The sequence below is a fragment of the Pagrus major genome, chromosome 20 (assembly GCF_040436345.1).
Source record: "Pagrus major chromosome 20, Pma_NU_1.0".
Taxonomy (NCBI): Eukaryota; Metazoa; Chordata; class Actinopteri; order Spariformes; family Sparidae; genus Pagrus; species Pagrus major.
In genome coordinates, this window is record NC_133234.1 from 24,722,349 (window position 1) to 24,735,505 (window position 13,157).

At 44.7% G+C, this 13,157-nt stretch overlaps 1 protein-coding gene across 1 annotated transcript in view; it reads right to left on the reverse strand.

Annotated features, from left to right (window-relative positions):
* The window catches only part of sdk2b (sidekick cell adhesion molecule 2b), a 283,107-nt gene that overhangs the window by 38,085 nt on the left and 231,865 nt on the right, over positions 1–13,157 (reverse strand). Inside the window, exons 10-18 of the mRNA XM_073489748.1 lie at positions 11,154–11,270; positions 10,672–10,839; positions 10,174–10,276; positions 5,439–5,615; positions 4,316–4,452; positions 3,113–3,260; positions 1,934–2,074; positions 1,011–1,192; positions 297–412 (exon numbers count right to left, since the gene is read on the reverse strand). Coding sequence (XP_073345849.1) covers positions 297–412; positions 1,011–1,192; positions 1,934–2,074; positions 3,113–3,260; positions 4,316–4,452; positions 5,439–5,615; positions 10,174–10,276; positions 10,672–10,839; positions 11,154–11,270 — 1,289 coding nt within the window. The remainder of the gene's footprint in view (positions 1–296; positions 413–1,010; positions 1,193–1,933; positions 2,075–3,112; positions 3,261–4,315; positions 4,453–5,438; positions 5,616–10,173; positions 10,277–10,671; positions 10,840–11,153; positions 11,271–13,157) is intronic.

Below are 13,157 nucleotides of genomic sequence, written 5' to 3' on the forward strand. Positions count from 1 at the left end.
CAGAGAGATGGACTACGTTCAAGAGCCCATGACAAAATAATGAAGACATTCATCATTACGTGCACACGGCTTCACAATAAATACGTATGAAAAATTGCCGCGACGATAAAGAGAATGACCTCCGACTGACAAATGGGTGAACAAAGTCCATCGTTCACGCCGGAGCCAAATATCTTTCTGCCCCCTGGCTCTTCCCTCCCTCCCTCCTCCTCACACAGGAGATGTGGTACAACAAGTTCAGCTCTGACAGTTCTGTCAATGGACGTGATGGCTGCTGGTGGCGGGCGGCTACTGACCTTGTAGCCCTGGTTGATGCCGTTGATGAACTGCGGGTTGGGCGCCGTCCACGTGAAACGGATAGTCGTCGAGTTGACCGACTCGGCCTGCACGTTACCGGGGGCGATGGTGGGTACTGGGAAGGACGAGGAGGAGAGGGAGAAAAGGGGGAAACAGAGAGGGGGAAGGAAAAAAGATGAAAAACAAAAGGTGTGAGAGCACCTCTCAGCTGACTGCTGGAAGTCTGCCTGCATCTATTTTGATGTCAGTATTGATCGCTGCTGCACAGGTCAGGGCAGATACTGCCATCACTCTCTTTCTGATGACACTCACACCTAATACCACAGCTCTCTGTGGGTTTGTTTGAGACTGTGTGAGCTGCTTATGGATTTCAGGGGGATGTCACGCCTTTGTGTGGTCGGTACAAAGAAGATTTAATGCTAATGCAGTTGAGCATCAGTCAGCACTGGCTTTTAGTAGATGATTTCAGTCAGAGATAAAAATAAACTCGATGCAAAGTAGAAGAGTTTTGTTGTTGGATAGCAACGACGCTGCACTCAGAGGATGTTGCATCCCGGCCTTATTAATCATGAATAATCATCTCGCTTTAAAGCTTAAAATTAGCACAGATAAATGCGGACTCATTGAAAATGACACATTCAATAATTAAGAAAGAAAATGGTCAGCAGATCAGCTCGGCTTGGATCAATAATATTGATGATATGAGTGCTCACCTCCCTGCAGAGTCCACTCAGTGACTTTATGGCTGAAAGTGCCCAAACCCGCCCCGTTGTAGGCGGCCACCTCGATCTCATAGTTGGTCCAGATGATGAGGTCCTCCAGCAGCAAGTTGGTCACATCTGGACTGGAGATGTTCTTGATCTGGTAGTCGACAGGCAGTCCGGTCAGACGGTACCTGAGGAAAACACATATGAACTCTGAATTCTGGACTATTCCACAAAATAAAAACCTGCGTGTGCACCCTGAGAGGAGGACAACACTGCTTTGCTGCTGGAGCCAGGACCTGCAGTACACTTGACTCCCTGCTAGGGGGAGACAACGCACCAGCAAACAAGCAATTAAAAACCACTGACGGCACTGACTGTTGTCTGGAAAAGCACCTGCTGTTTCATTTGGATGTAATGAATAAAAAGCCTGACAGAAACCCAAACTAATTACATGTTTACAGGAATTACAGTCAGTTTGGCATATTGCTGACTCTGCCTATTAGAGGCGCTAAAGTTTTGTGAAGTCAAACCAGTCATTAAATTTTAGTTTTTCTCTCTCAGACTAAATTATTATTTAAATGCAGAGTGGTTAACTGACACTGCAGGAGCTCTTCAGGGAAACATACAGTGTGTGACGTGACTCCAGCAGCAGACGATAGTGAGATAATGAACAGGGAACGGAGATAAGAATAGTATTAAACTGATCAATTTTATGATGATTTGAGTGATGAGTTCCTATTGCCATGATAGGCAGATGTTTTCCTACTTCCTTCCAAGATCCAATTTGGAGATCCCTGTTTTAAAGAACAGGACACGAGGGAAAACCTCACGCTGGACTGAATCCATGCTTGTAACTTCCACCTTTTCAAAAATAACAAGTAAGGAACGGACAGGTGTCAGCGGAGGGGCTGGATAAACAGGGATCTTACCGGACTGTGTAGCCCCTGAGGATGCCGTTCTGGTGGCTTTCTGGCGGAGGCTGCCACTGGATCATGATGGACTGGTTGGTCCGGCCGCTGGCGATGACATTCTGGGGAGGAGCACTGGGGGGCTCCTCTGGGAGAGAGACTCTGAGGGGCCAAACAAACACACATATAAGAAACAAGAATATAAAAAGAAGATTTCCTGTTAAAAAAAAACATGCATATGAAGCATATCCATTTAAAGCTGCACACCTGTATAATTTACACTGAAGCACCGACTACAAACCGTCTGTTTCTGTCACCTACTGTTTCTTACCTCTTTGTTGCCTTTGTTAAAAAAAACCCTGACCAATCCTTGTGTGACTTTGCTCCCCCACCCTCCCCTTAATACAACATCTGAGGGAGTCTCAGGAGGACGCCTGGGCTATTCAGCCACCTAAGCAGCCATATATTTACACCGCCAAAACACCACCTGTGAGTGCCTGTGGAGAGGATGCGTGCGAGAGATGGAAGTGAGATCAGTGGTGGTGACTTAGTACCAAATGGCGTCACAGAGCGCTCGATGCCAGCCCCCCTGCAACACACAGACGGAGCCCCCCGTGGCTCTCCTCTGGCTAGCGAGCTGGCAGCGTGAGGCGGCATGACAGACTGGTGGATGGAGGGAGGGAGGGAGGGTGTGACAGAGGGGGTCGGGGGACATAGGGGGGAGGAATGAGTGCTTGAAGTTGTGCGAGGCCAAACCCGATGTCGCCTCGGACCTAAATCCCTCCCGCGGCTGTCAGAATGTGAGAGCCTGTGGGTGTTTGTGTGTGTTTACATGTGATTGTGCATGTCTGTGTGTGTACCCGCTTTGGTAGGCTTACACCTATGTTGTCCCTCTTCACCGGCTATTGACTGAAGGGATCAGTCAAACCGGTTGTCTAGGTAACGTATTTCATGAGCACGACACGCCATTTACCTCCAAGTTCTGTTCATGATTCTGTTTTTGTTTTTGACATTTTCCAAGATTTCTTGTTGCTATTGCTGTTTAAACAGCGTGCTAATAAATCAGAAGACCATTAAGGGATGTTTTGGTGGAAAACAGATGCTGGTATTTTGTATAACCTCCATAAAAGTGACAAAAAAACTGTAATAGTATTGATGCGGAGGGGGTTGGAATAGATATAGGATCTGGCTGGAGCTCACCGGTCTGTCTCCTTGCTGAATTGCCCCTTCCCCACATCATTAACGGCACAGAGGCGGAACTGATAGGAGCGCGCCGGGATCAAGCCATTGACCGTCACTGCTGTGGACTCTGGCTCGATATTGGCCAGCAGGATGGCCCAGGGAGCATCTAGAACAAAAGGAAAGCAAGTTTTACACCTTGTTACACACGTCCACACACGTCATTCACCGCTATGCTAACCGTTGTGCCTCAACGTCCCATAAAACATTTTTTGTAAGATTTCACTAATATTCAGGAGGGATTTTCACTTTCACATGCCTGTGATCATTTTGTCACTGCAGGTCACAATTTAAAATTCAAATGCGTTCAATAAAACGAGTCACGCTGAGAAAAAGAGCCGAGAGAGCTGCAGAATAACACAGTTCCTCAGTGTATCAACATTCCTGTTACATGCAGAGCTGTTAAGTGACAAACTGTGTCTCTTTCACTCATCCAACTTAAACACAGATGAAACACAGCGATGGACGTTCTTTTTAAGTCTCATCGATCAATTGTTTGTTAAGTTCTTTGAAAAACAAAGAAACACTTGTCATTGTCATTCAGTTTTTCCTCACAGAAATGCCCCGTGAGCATTCGTTCAAAAGTGACATTGAAGGTGGTTATACTTTCACTTTTAGGCTATCAGGCTAGGTATTTCTATTATCTGCACATTGTAGAGGATTAAAAAAATGTCTCTACAATAATTTCACCGCAGGGTTACGGATCGAACCATCGGCCCTGGTTGGCCGTCTGAAGGTGCTGCTTGTCTTTTGAGCTGCAACCATTTCATCAGCCGTGCTACGCATGTGCTTCACGGTAGTATGTCTTATTTTACATTAATGCATAGAACTGCTGCAATAGCAACGTCCTTGAAGCATCTTGTCGGCAGCTCACGGCCTATATAGCTCCATATTTATGACATTTTATATAAAACATTATACGCCTCGAAGTTACGGCAATATGACTTTGGATAAAATACCTTCACGCTAATCAATATTGTCTCTCTTCAACATACAGCTGAGCACAAATTTGTGTTTGTGATATGTTGATGTTGTAACCGCAGTTCAGCTGAGGGTGAAAAGACGCCCAGAAATCAACGTTGTAACGTTTGTTGCTCGCTGGAGATGAAATGCTGAGATGTACGTAAGCCTACGATGCACAAACACTGCTAAGATGTGACTTACTGTTCTCAGAAACCTCCAGGATGTAGCGTATGAGGGGACTGTTCCCATCAAAAGGCTTGGCCCAGGCCAGGTCGATGGCTCTTTTCTCAGATGTGCTCAGCAGGGCTGTAGGGTTCTCGGGGGCGTGGGGCAGCTGCCTGCAGGGAACACCGGGACAACTTCGATAAATAAAAGAATCTCTCCCGTCACAGTTAATCCGTCCGCAGGGACAGAAGAGCTACAGGGCATTTTAGGTCTTCTCTGAACGCGTCTTTGTCCAAATCTGAAGTGCAGCTGAATGTTTTATAGCAGTGAGATCAGGTAGACAGGTGATGAAACGTGGCAAGACAAGACTGCAGAAGATGGTTCCTTGTCAAGATGGACACAGGCAGACAAAATGAGATAGATATCACCAGAGGGGGGAGGGATGGATTGGAGACGGATCGGAGGAAAATGCACAGACAAAGACATGAATAAACGAGGCCAAAGCTGAGGATCATTAATTCATTCAGCCATAAATTCTGATAAGCGCAGACAGACTGGTAGATAAACCTTATTGGAATGAACGGATACAGACAGTTACTCAGTCAAACGAGACGCCAATAGGGGGGACAAAGGGGAGACACAAACAATCAGCCAGTCGGTCCATCACTTTGGCAGACAGAAAGTTAGATGTCTCATTCATATTAAGTTCATCCTTTTCTGCAGTGACACACCGTGCAACAAGAGCAGGAAAAGTTTTTGGAGGGAGAGAGGAGATTTGAGATGACAAGAAGTGTGTGTGTGTGTGTCTGTGTGTGTGTGTGCGTGTGTGTGTGTGTGTCTGTGTGTGTGTGTAGTCTCACAGACAGGGAATATGAAGGTAGTGGGGGAGGGGTCCCCTGGGGATGCAAGTGTGTCAGGTGAGAATGAGGACAGGCGAGGTGAGGAAGAGCAGGTGTCATTTAAGTGGAAATGACTCAGAGGTGTCAGTAAGAAACAGCAGGATGGCGGTGAAAGGTTTGGGGTTGGAGGCGCGTGCATGAGTCTGGCTTTGTGCTTCAGAGAACATGCTTGTGCACGGAGAATATTGGAGGAAGAAGAAGGTGAGTGAGAAAGGAAAGAGGGAAAAGTCGAGCGAGTCACGGAGGCGGAGGGTGCTTACCTGACGCGGAGGTGTGCGCTGCGAGAGTCGTTGCCGCCGACGGAGGTGACTCTGCAGGTGTACGTTCCTATGTCCCCTGACCAGGTCTGGGAGATGTGGAGGGTGCCGTCTGAATCCAGTCGCATGCGTGGGATGGACTGGACGCTGATCACCGAGCCCTCTTTCTCCCAGATGTGCCTAGAACACAACAATATCAGTCAGCTGATCTGTTGTTCATATTTTCACTTAAGGTCCCATGTTTGTCATTTTCGGGTTCATACTTTTATTTTGTTTACATGATTTTTTCTTCTTTTCGTTTTAACACTCTGTCTCTTTAAGGCCAGTCTGCTCTGACTGGTCAGCTCTGACAGGCCTGAGCAGGCAGCAGCTCAGCCTGTGTTTTTTGCAACCACAGCCGACCTGGGGGGGTGGTCGTGGCTAAGGGCAGTGACTTTTGAACCCCAGTTGGATGAGATGAATGGAACCAGTGACCCGGTTTGTCCTGATTGACAGAACAGATTTTTTCCCAGAACCTCTGCTGACTCAGTGTCTGCTCGTGACATCACAACCTCACAGAAGTTACACACTTTATTGTTTAAAGGTTAAAAGGTGCAATATGTTAGAACTGGTAAAACTCACACTCCAAACAAACGGGGCAGCATATCAGCAATTTCACTGCTAACTGTAGCTGCTCTTAGCGTGTTAGCTCAGACAGCAGTGCAGTTAGCGGTTCGGACTGGGAGCTCAGGTACCAGGGGAGGGTTAATGTTAACACCACGGGCACAGGAGCTTTGGACTGGGATGGGGCTAGCTGGTTAGCATGCTAACTTCAGTGGATATCCAGCTAAATTTTCAATGTTTCTGACTTAAATTCTGACATATTTCTGAATATTTCTGAGTGTTTTCATACAGCAGCTAGACCCTTTAACTTCATCAACATCACCACCACCATCGTGCACCACCTGCTGCACCTTCAGTTCATCAACAGCACCAGTCAAACAGCTGCAACATACAGAGGATGCTGATATGAACTAAATAATCCTTTTAAAAGGGTAATTGCGGGTTTTTGTTAAACGGTTGTTACTCACTAGTTTTTGATACAACTAAGTCAAACAAGGCAAGAAGTGCGAGCCTCCATCCAATTACTGAAGAACTTTGATTAAACTGGACTGATCTCTAACACTCATTTGGGCTTCGAAGGCAAAACACAGTAAGAAGTCCAAATTTTTCTGGCCAGAGTCCGCAATTCCCAAAATCTAAAATGTTTTGAAGAATAGTGGACAGATATTAAACTCCACTGGCCTTGCTGCGCGGTAACAAGAAAAGATCCTGAACTTGAACAGAATAAATGTGTTCAAGTGTGAGTATGAAGTGCTTTATTTTTTACAGCGCGACTGCTCAAAGTCAAGAGAGTTGTGAGTGGACCCTGAACAAACTCGCTTTCTTTTGTAGGCGGCAGGAAATGAGGCGGGAAAAATGAGCTCTTTGTTCAATCTGAAGGAACCTTTAACCTTTTTATTCAAATGTTGGGTCGGTGCATTAAAACATATCACAAATACTGACAGCTGCCTAACACACCCCTCACTCTGAGCCTTCCTCCTCACTGTAAACTGCACATTTCCAGCAGAAAAACAAAAACACACTCGATCAAAGCGGACAGCTTGCTGTAATTACTTTTTTTGATGAAAGATTAAACTACTGGCAGCTTATTTTTTTTTACAGAAAGACCTCATTTACACCTGGTATAAAGATGTGATCTGTATCTGGACACGTGCATTTAATGCGATCAGAGCTGCCTGACCAGATTTTGAAGCTCCTCCGGCTTCACGCTGTGTTCAGATCTGAGGCAGGTGTAAATGCAATCTTTACAACAGAGGCTGGCATCTGTACACGACATAACAATAATAAAGATATCTGTTGTAAATCTAACAAAAGGCTCTCTGCTAATAACTGATTATACATTTATTCTGTGCCACTCAAGTACCAGATGGAAGATGGAATTATTCTGCAGAATGTGTGAAAAATGAAAGGGATCTACAGAAAAAAAAATAATTGTGTGAGTTTCACTCATCTGTGCAGCTTATCTGCTGTTAACAAAGTATTTGATTTATCTAGTCACAGAGCGGCCGGCACGCCTTTACTGCACCACATCGGGACAAACGGACGCCGTATTTTTTATACAAAGACGGGCGTAACACAATGTGTTACATGTGCCGAATTTACAAGAGGGGACAGATAATGACGAATTAGTCATGGACAGCATCTCACAATTTTCAGAAAGTTTCACCGACCCAATAACTCACAGAACTCTGTGATTTTTTAAGGGGATTTGGCTGATTTGCCACCATGGGCAGGTTTTGCTCTGATATCTCACTGATAACAATAAATGCATTAAAAACACCAGGTGTAAACGCAAAGGGCAAGATCATATGGATGGATACAGATCCTATTTTAGTAGCAGGTGTCGACGGGGTGAAAATGTACTGATCTGTTTCAAATGTGAAAATGAATTCAGAAGATATCCAAGGGTGTCTGCCGGTGCTGATTCACTCTCTGTGTCAATGTCGGACACATTCTCAGATGAGATTCTCAAATGTCTCTAGTGCCCGAGTAAGTGCTTGAACATCATCTTATCATTTCTAAAACCCGGCTTGCATTTCATTTCGTTACCACCTGCTGGAAAATCTGAACCGCAGCTTTAGACGGCAGGTTAACTCGTGTTGACAGTAAAGCGACGGGCAAACTGACAGTGTGCTCGTCTTTTATTGCACCACAACCCGAGAAGAAGGTTATTAGTGAGGTATTTCATCCTTCTCTCCCCTGTCTCTTCAAACCTGCCATCAGAGCTGCCCCGCATGCATATCATAGCGGCTGACGGCTGCATATCAAACACTCATCAAACCTGCACGGCTCAAACGCGGCGTCAGATGTAGAAAGGGGACAGAATGGTCTATTGATCGCCCTTTGATGTCGGCTACAAGCTCGGAGTTCAGTGCAGCGTCTGTTGTGTCGCGCTGGTTCGGACCGAGGCGGTAGGCTGATGTGTGAGGTGTGAGAGTCTTCCTCGTCGTGACGTACGTGCACATCGGCGGTTCGACAAACATGTTTAACCCGCCGTGTGTGTTTGCTTTGCACAAACCGCGGGCCTACTGGGGACGCGGCTTTCTGTGTTTGAGCAGTGATTATATTTCGATGCGTGTATTATCGTTCTTGTGGGGGGAAGAGGAGCAGCACAGAGTAAGATACAGAGAGGTAAATAGTAAATACTCTGTGCTCAGGGTATTAAATGACTCATTAACAAGCAAAGGTGTCGATGAACAATACAGCAAGTAACAACTGCGGATGAAGAATCTTTATGACCAGATCTACAGGCCACAACAGCTCAACAACTGCTCTTTCTACGGGATTCACTTTAAAGCGTCGAGCGTAACGAACACAGAAATGCTTCTACATGAGCAAAATGGAATCCACCATCAGAATCCAATTGAGGATTTGTGATCGCGGCCACGCTGGGTGCATTAGCAAAGGTCTTCTGATCAGGGCTTGTTGGTCAAACCAAAGGATGCCACGGCTTTGAGGCTGTGGCTCCTCAACTTTGAAGCTCATCCTTTTTTTTGATCTGTGGACACTGTGGACACCTTTAAAGGAAACAAGTCTGGCTCGTATTATTCTAATTGCTAAATATTCCCGTGAAAAAGATCAAAACCAACAATGAATGCATCACACTGGCCAGTATTTGCCTGTGTAGCCAAAGCCTGGGATAGATATTCCTCTGTGCTGCGGATCTCCGTAGTGGTGCCGAAATGATTAAAAACACATCTCAGTTAGCTGCAGTGACATGAACTCTGTTTCTTCAACATGACTGAAATCATTTTAATTAAAGGTCCCAAGTTAGCTGTTTATCTAGACACCGAACAACCTGTTTACACGCCCCAACGCGTCTAATCACAATATAACCTCAGTGACTAGACAACTATAACACAAAGGTGAACAAACTTCACATGCTCAAAGTGCTTCTGCCAGAAATATTACAAAAGAAGAAGAAGAAAGAAGTAGAAAGACAAAGAAGAAAGAAGAAGAAGAAGAAGAAGAAGAAGAAGAAGAAGAAGAAGGAGGAGGAGGAGAAGAAGAAGAATGGAAGAAGAAGAACAACAACAACAAAAAGAAGAAGAAGAAAATGAAAAAGAAAAAAGAAGAAAATGAAGAAAGAAGAAGAAAATGAAGGAAGAAGAAGAAGAAGAAGAAGAAGAAGCGGGCCGTTTGCATGTCTGCTGTTTTCTAATGAAACATTCAACAATCCCTAAATCTTTAAACGTCTCCTACAGATAAAGTTGTGTCACGCGCAGAGCAGTTTTGTTTTGCTGTCGTCATGTTTCATACTCGTTCACATCACCTGATGTTACCTCCGACATTCTCACTGGGCCATTATTCCCATTATCAGTGGAGTCCATGTAAATGCAGCTAATGAAGCACACTGGGTGGTCAATCAATTCAGCTGTGTATCAGTAAAATGCAGCTAAAAATAGAAAACACACGGCTGTGCTGTTGAAGGAAAGTACACAACCATAAATTCTTCAGAGACAGATTGTTGATTTCGAGCTTTGTTACTGGTTACAAGAAGGAAAAATAAAGGATAACACCATCTTCTTCTTCGTCTTGCTGCCCTGTATGTTCCTGTATCACGATACTTGTAATTGTACTAATCTACGGCCCCTCAGGGACAAATACAGTGAATCTGAATTGAATGTATCCTCACCTGACGGTTACACTGGGGTCATGTGTGACGCCACAGGTCATGATGGCTTTAGTTCCTTTGATGACGCTCTGGTCCTGTGGGGGGGTGGTAATCCTGGTGCGAGCTGCGGAGACGAAAAGAGGACATAGAAAGAGACTTTTTACAAGTTACAGAAGAGATAACAGCCTACGAAATGATCTTCCTGAGAAGGAAGGAAGAAGAAAAAACAAGACAGACAAATTTCAGAAAACTCATTTCAGTTGAAATGACATGCTGCTGTTTGGTATTTTGTTTTCTTGATGGTTTTTCTTGCAGAAAACACCTCGATGATGAGTTCAAACTTGCACACAAGACTGCTTTTGTATCTGAAGGAATTGATTCAGCTTTTTTATTATCATTTCGCACAACCTCATTTCCCAAACCTCTCTGACGGATTGCTCGGACATTCACGACACACTTCAGACAGGTGTGTTTTTTAAAAATGGCGTCTGTCTCGTCCGTCTAAACATGCGCGCTCACCCCAGACCACGAGGTCAGCCGACGCCTCGTCGATGCCCCTGGAGTTGCTCGCCATGCAGGTGTAGGTCCCGGCGTCGGAGATGTGCGAGGGGGAGATGAGCAGGCTGCCCGACTCCAGGAGGGTGAACCTTGGCAGCTGGACCGAACCGCTCGCCAGCACGCGCTCACCTAAGCGTATGAAGAGGAAGAAAAAGATGGAGGAGGGAGATACATAAATAGAGAAAATGTGGAGAGAATGGAAAAGAAAAAAAAACAGAGGCATTCGAGGACAGAATAGGAGAAGAAGAGGATTATGAGGAAAAACACGGCCAGTGTTTCCCTGATCTCCTATTGAAAACATGAAAAGCCTGGCACAGACTAAATCCTGGTAAAGGAATCCAATCAGGCTTTATTTGTTAAGCCACGGCAAACTGTGGTCGCATGTGTTACAGATAAGAGAGGGGGGGTGTCATAATCTCCAGGTGTATGTGCCTAACAAAGACCTTTCTGCCAGGTGATAGCCGGTCTCGGAGCTCCAGAGGTCTCACAGTGCAGGATGACTGACATGCCGTCGATCACGGTGCTGTCGGAGGGTCCGGCTGTGATATTCGGGGCAATGCCTGAGGGGAGACAAACACACAGAATAAAAGAGAGAGGCTCAGTATAGTAAAGAGAGAAGGTAAGAGGGTTATAGAGGTGAGAGAATGACTGTCTGTTGCAAAACCCCCTCTTCAAACGTGTTTTTTTCTAAGCGCCAGACTGCTGATTCTCAGTGTTTAGTCAATGCTTTGTCCCGGTAATTCTCCACGGATCGACACAGCCTTCACCTCGGTGCCACGACTGTCTGCTGCCAGGCTATTTCTTTGCACCCGCAGAGTATAGGAGGATGAAGGAGGAAAATGAGGGAGAAGCATAGACAGAAAGAGGCAATATGTAGATAACTAAAATCCCCTATTTGTGATACGCAATAAATCAAAGCTTTTATAGGATGACAGAAAACTGTATCAGTCCCTGGAGGGATGGAGAGTTTGTCATAGCAGCAGTGCTGATCTGAGGACACAGGAATGGAAGAAGTGGGGACGTGGACGTTGCTGAGGAAAAAGCGGGAGATGGCGAGATGAGATCTGGATGCAGGAGAAAGAGAGGAAGGGAATGACTAAGCGAGAGAAAAATATCACGATTTTCTGAGAAATTGTTGCAGCGTGGAGTGAAGGCAGCAGGAAGTGAGACGGAGTGAAGAAAATTAGATGTCAGAAACTTGCCAAACAGTTGCACAGGGAGAGTAAAATTACTAGTGATTTTTTAAAATTCAGAAGTGACAAAGTGAGAAAAAAACACATCAACACATGCACAGTGACTCAGGTGATTAGAGTAAGGCAGCCAGTACGGTATTAAGGTCGGGTCTGTTTTTATGTAGCTGTGGAGGGATCGTTTTCAGTTTACATAGAGAAAAAAAACAGATTTAAAGTTGAAATATTTCTGAAAAACAAAAATAAATTCATGTGATGAATGTCAGTAAAAGATTTCATGGCAATCCAATCTGCCATTATGTTTCAATGTTTCAGTCTAGAACAGGGGTAAAACTTCCTGGTGCATCATAGGCCCAAAAGTGAAGCACCTATTTTGTATTGTCTTGTTAAAGGGGTGATATGTAGGAGTAACGTACTCAAATTATCTACAGAATATGAATAAATAGCAGTTTTGACATTTTAAATGTTTATGCATTGTTGTGTTCAGGGATATCTACTGAAGTTAGCATGCTAACCAGCTAGCCCCAGCCCGTTCCCGTCAAAAGCTCCTATGCTAACGATGTAAGCACTTATTCTCCCCTTGTTCCCGAGCTCCCAGTCCAAACCACTAGCTGCACAGCTAACTTAGCACTATGAAAATAATCAATAATAATGTTTAAAGGGCATTTTTACCTTACAAAATTAAACAGCATGAACTTCATCATATGTATTTTTTAATTAATCGATTTATTATTTTGCATGAAAACAAATTGGATCTCATAGTGGGCCAACTTTGGCCAGTTCTGGTCCAGAACTAAGGACTGGACCAACCCAACAACAGTGCCACTGTAGCCATGGTACAGTAGTATTATGTGTAAGGTTACATGAGGCTGCAGTAAAACCACAGTGCTTCTTATCAAAAGAGCAAAAACTATACAAAATACTTCCAGAGCAATTTGTTTAACCTGTAGGTTAAGAAGGCGTCACATACAAAGAGCCAGCAGAGAGCAGATTGCTATGGCAACCCCAGTTAAGGTTTTATAATAACAATACTGGATCGGATCGGCCCCAACATTACATAAAACAACAACAACCTTCTATGATTTACTCTGCAGTTATATTTGAGGAAGAAGTTGCACAAGTCATCATAATGATGAATTTAAAGAACAAATGTATTCCTACTCTTCTCCGTCCTGCTGCTGGGAATTGCTTTCCATTTTTGTAAAGCTATTACTGGTCCTTTTATGAATCTGACAAGGGTCTTGAGAGAGCTGCAAA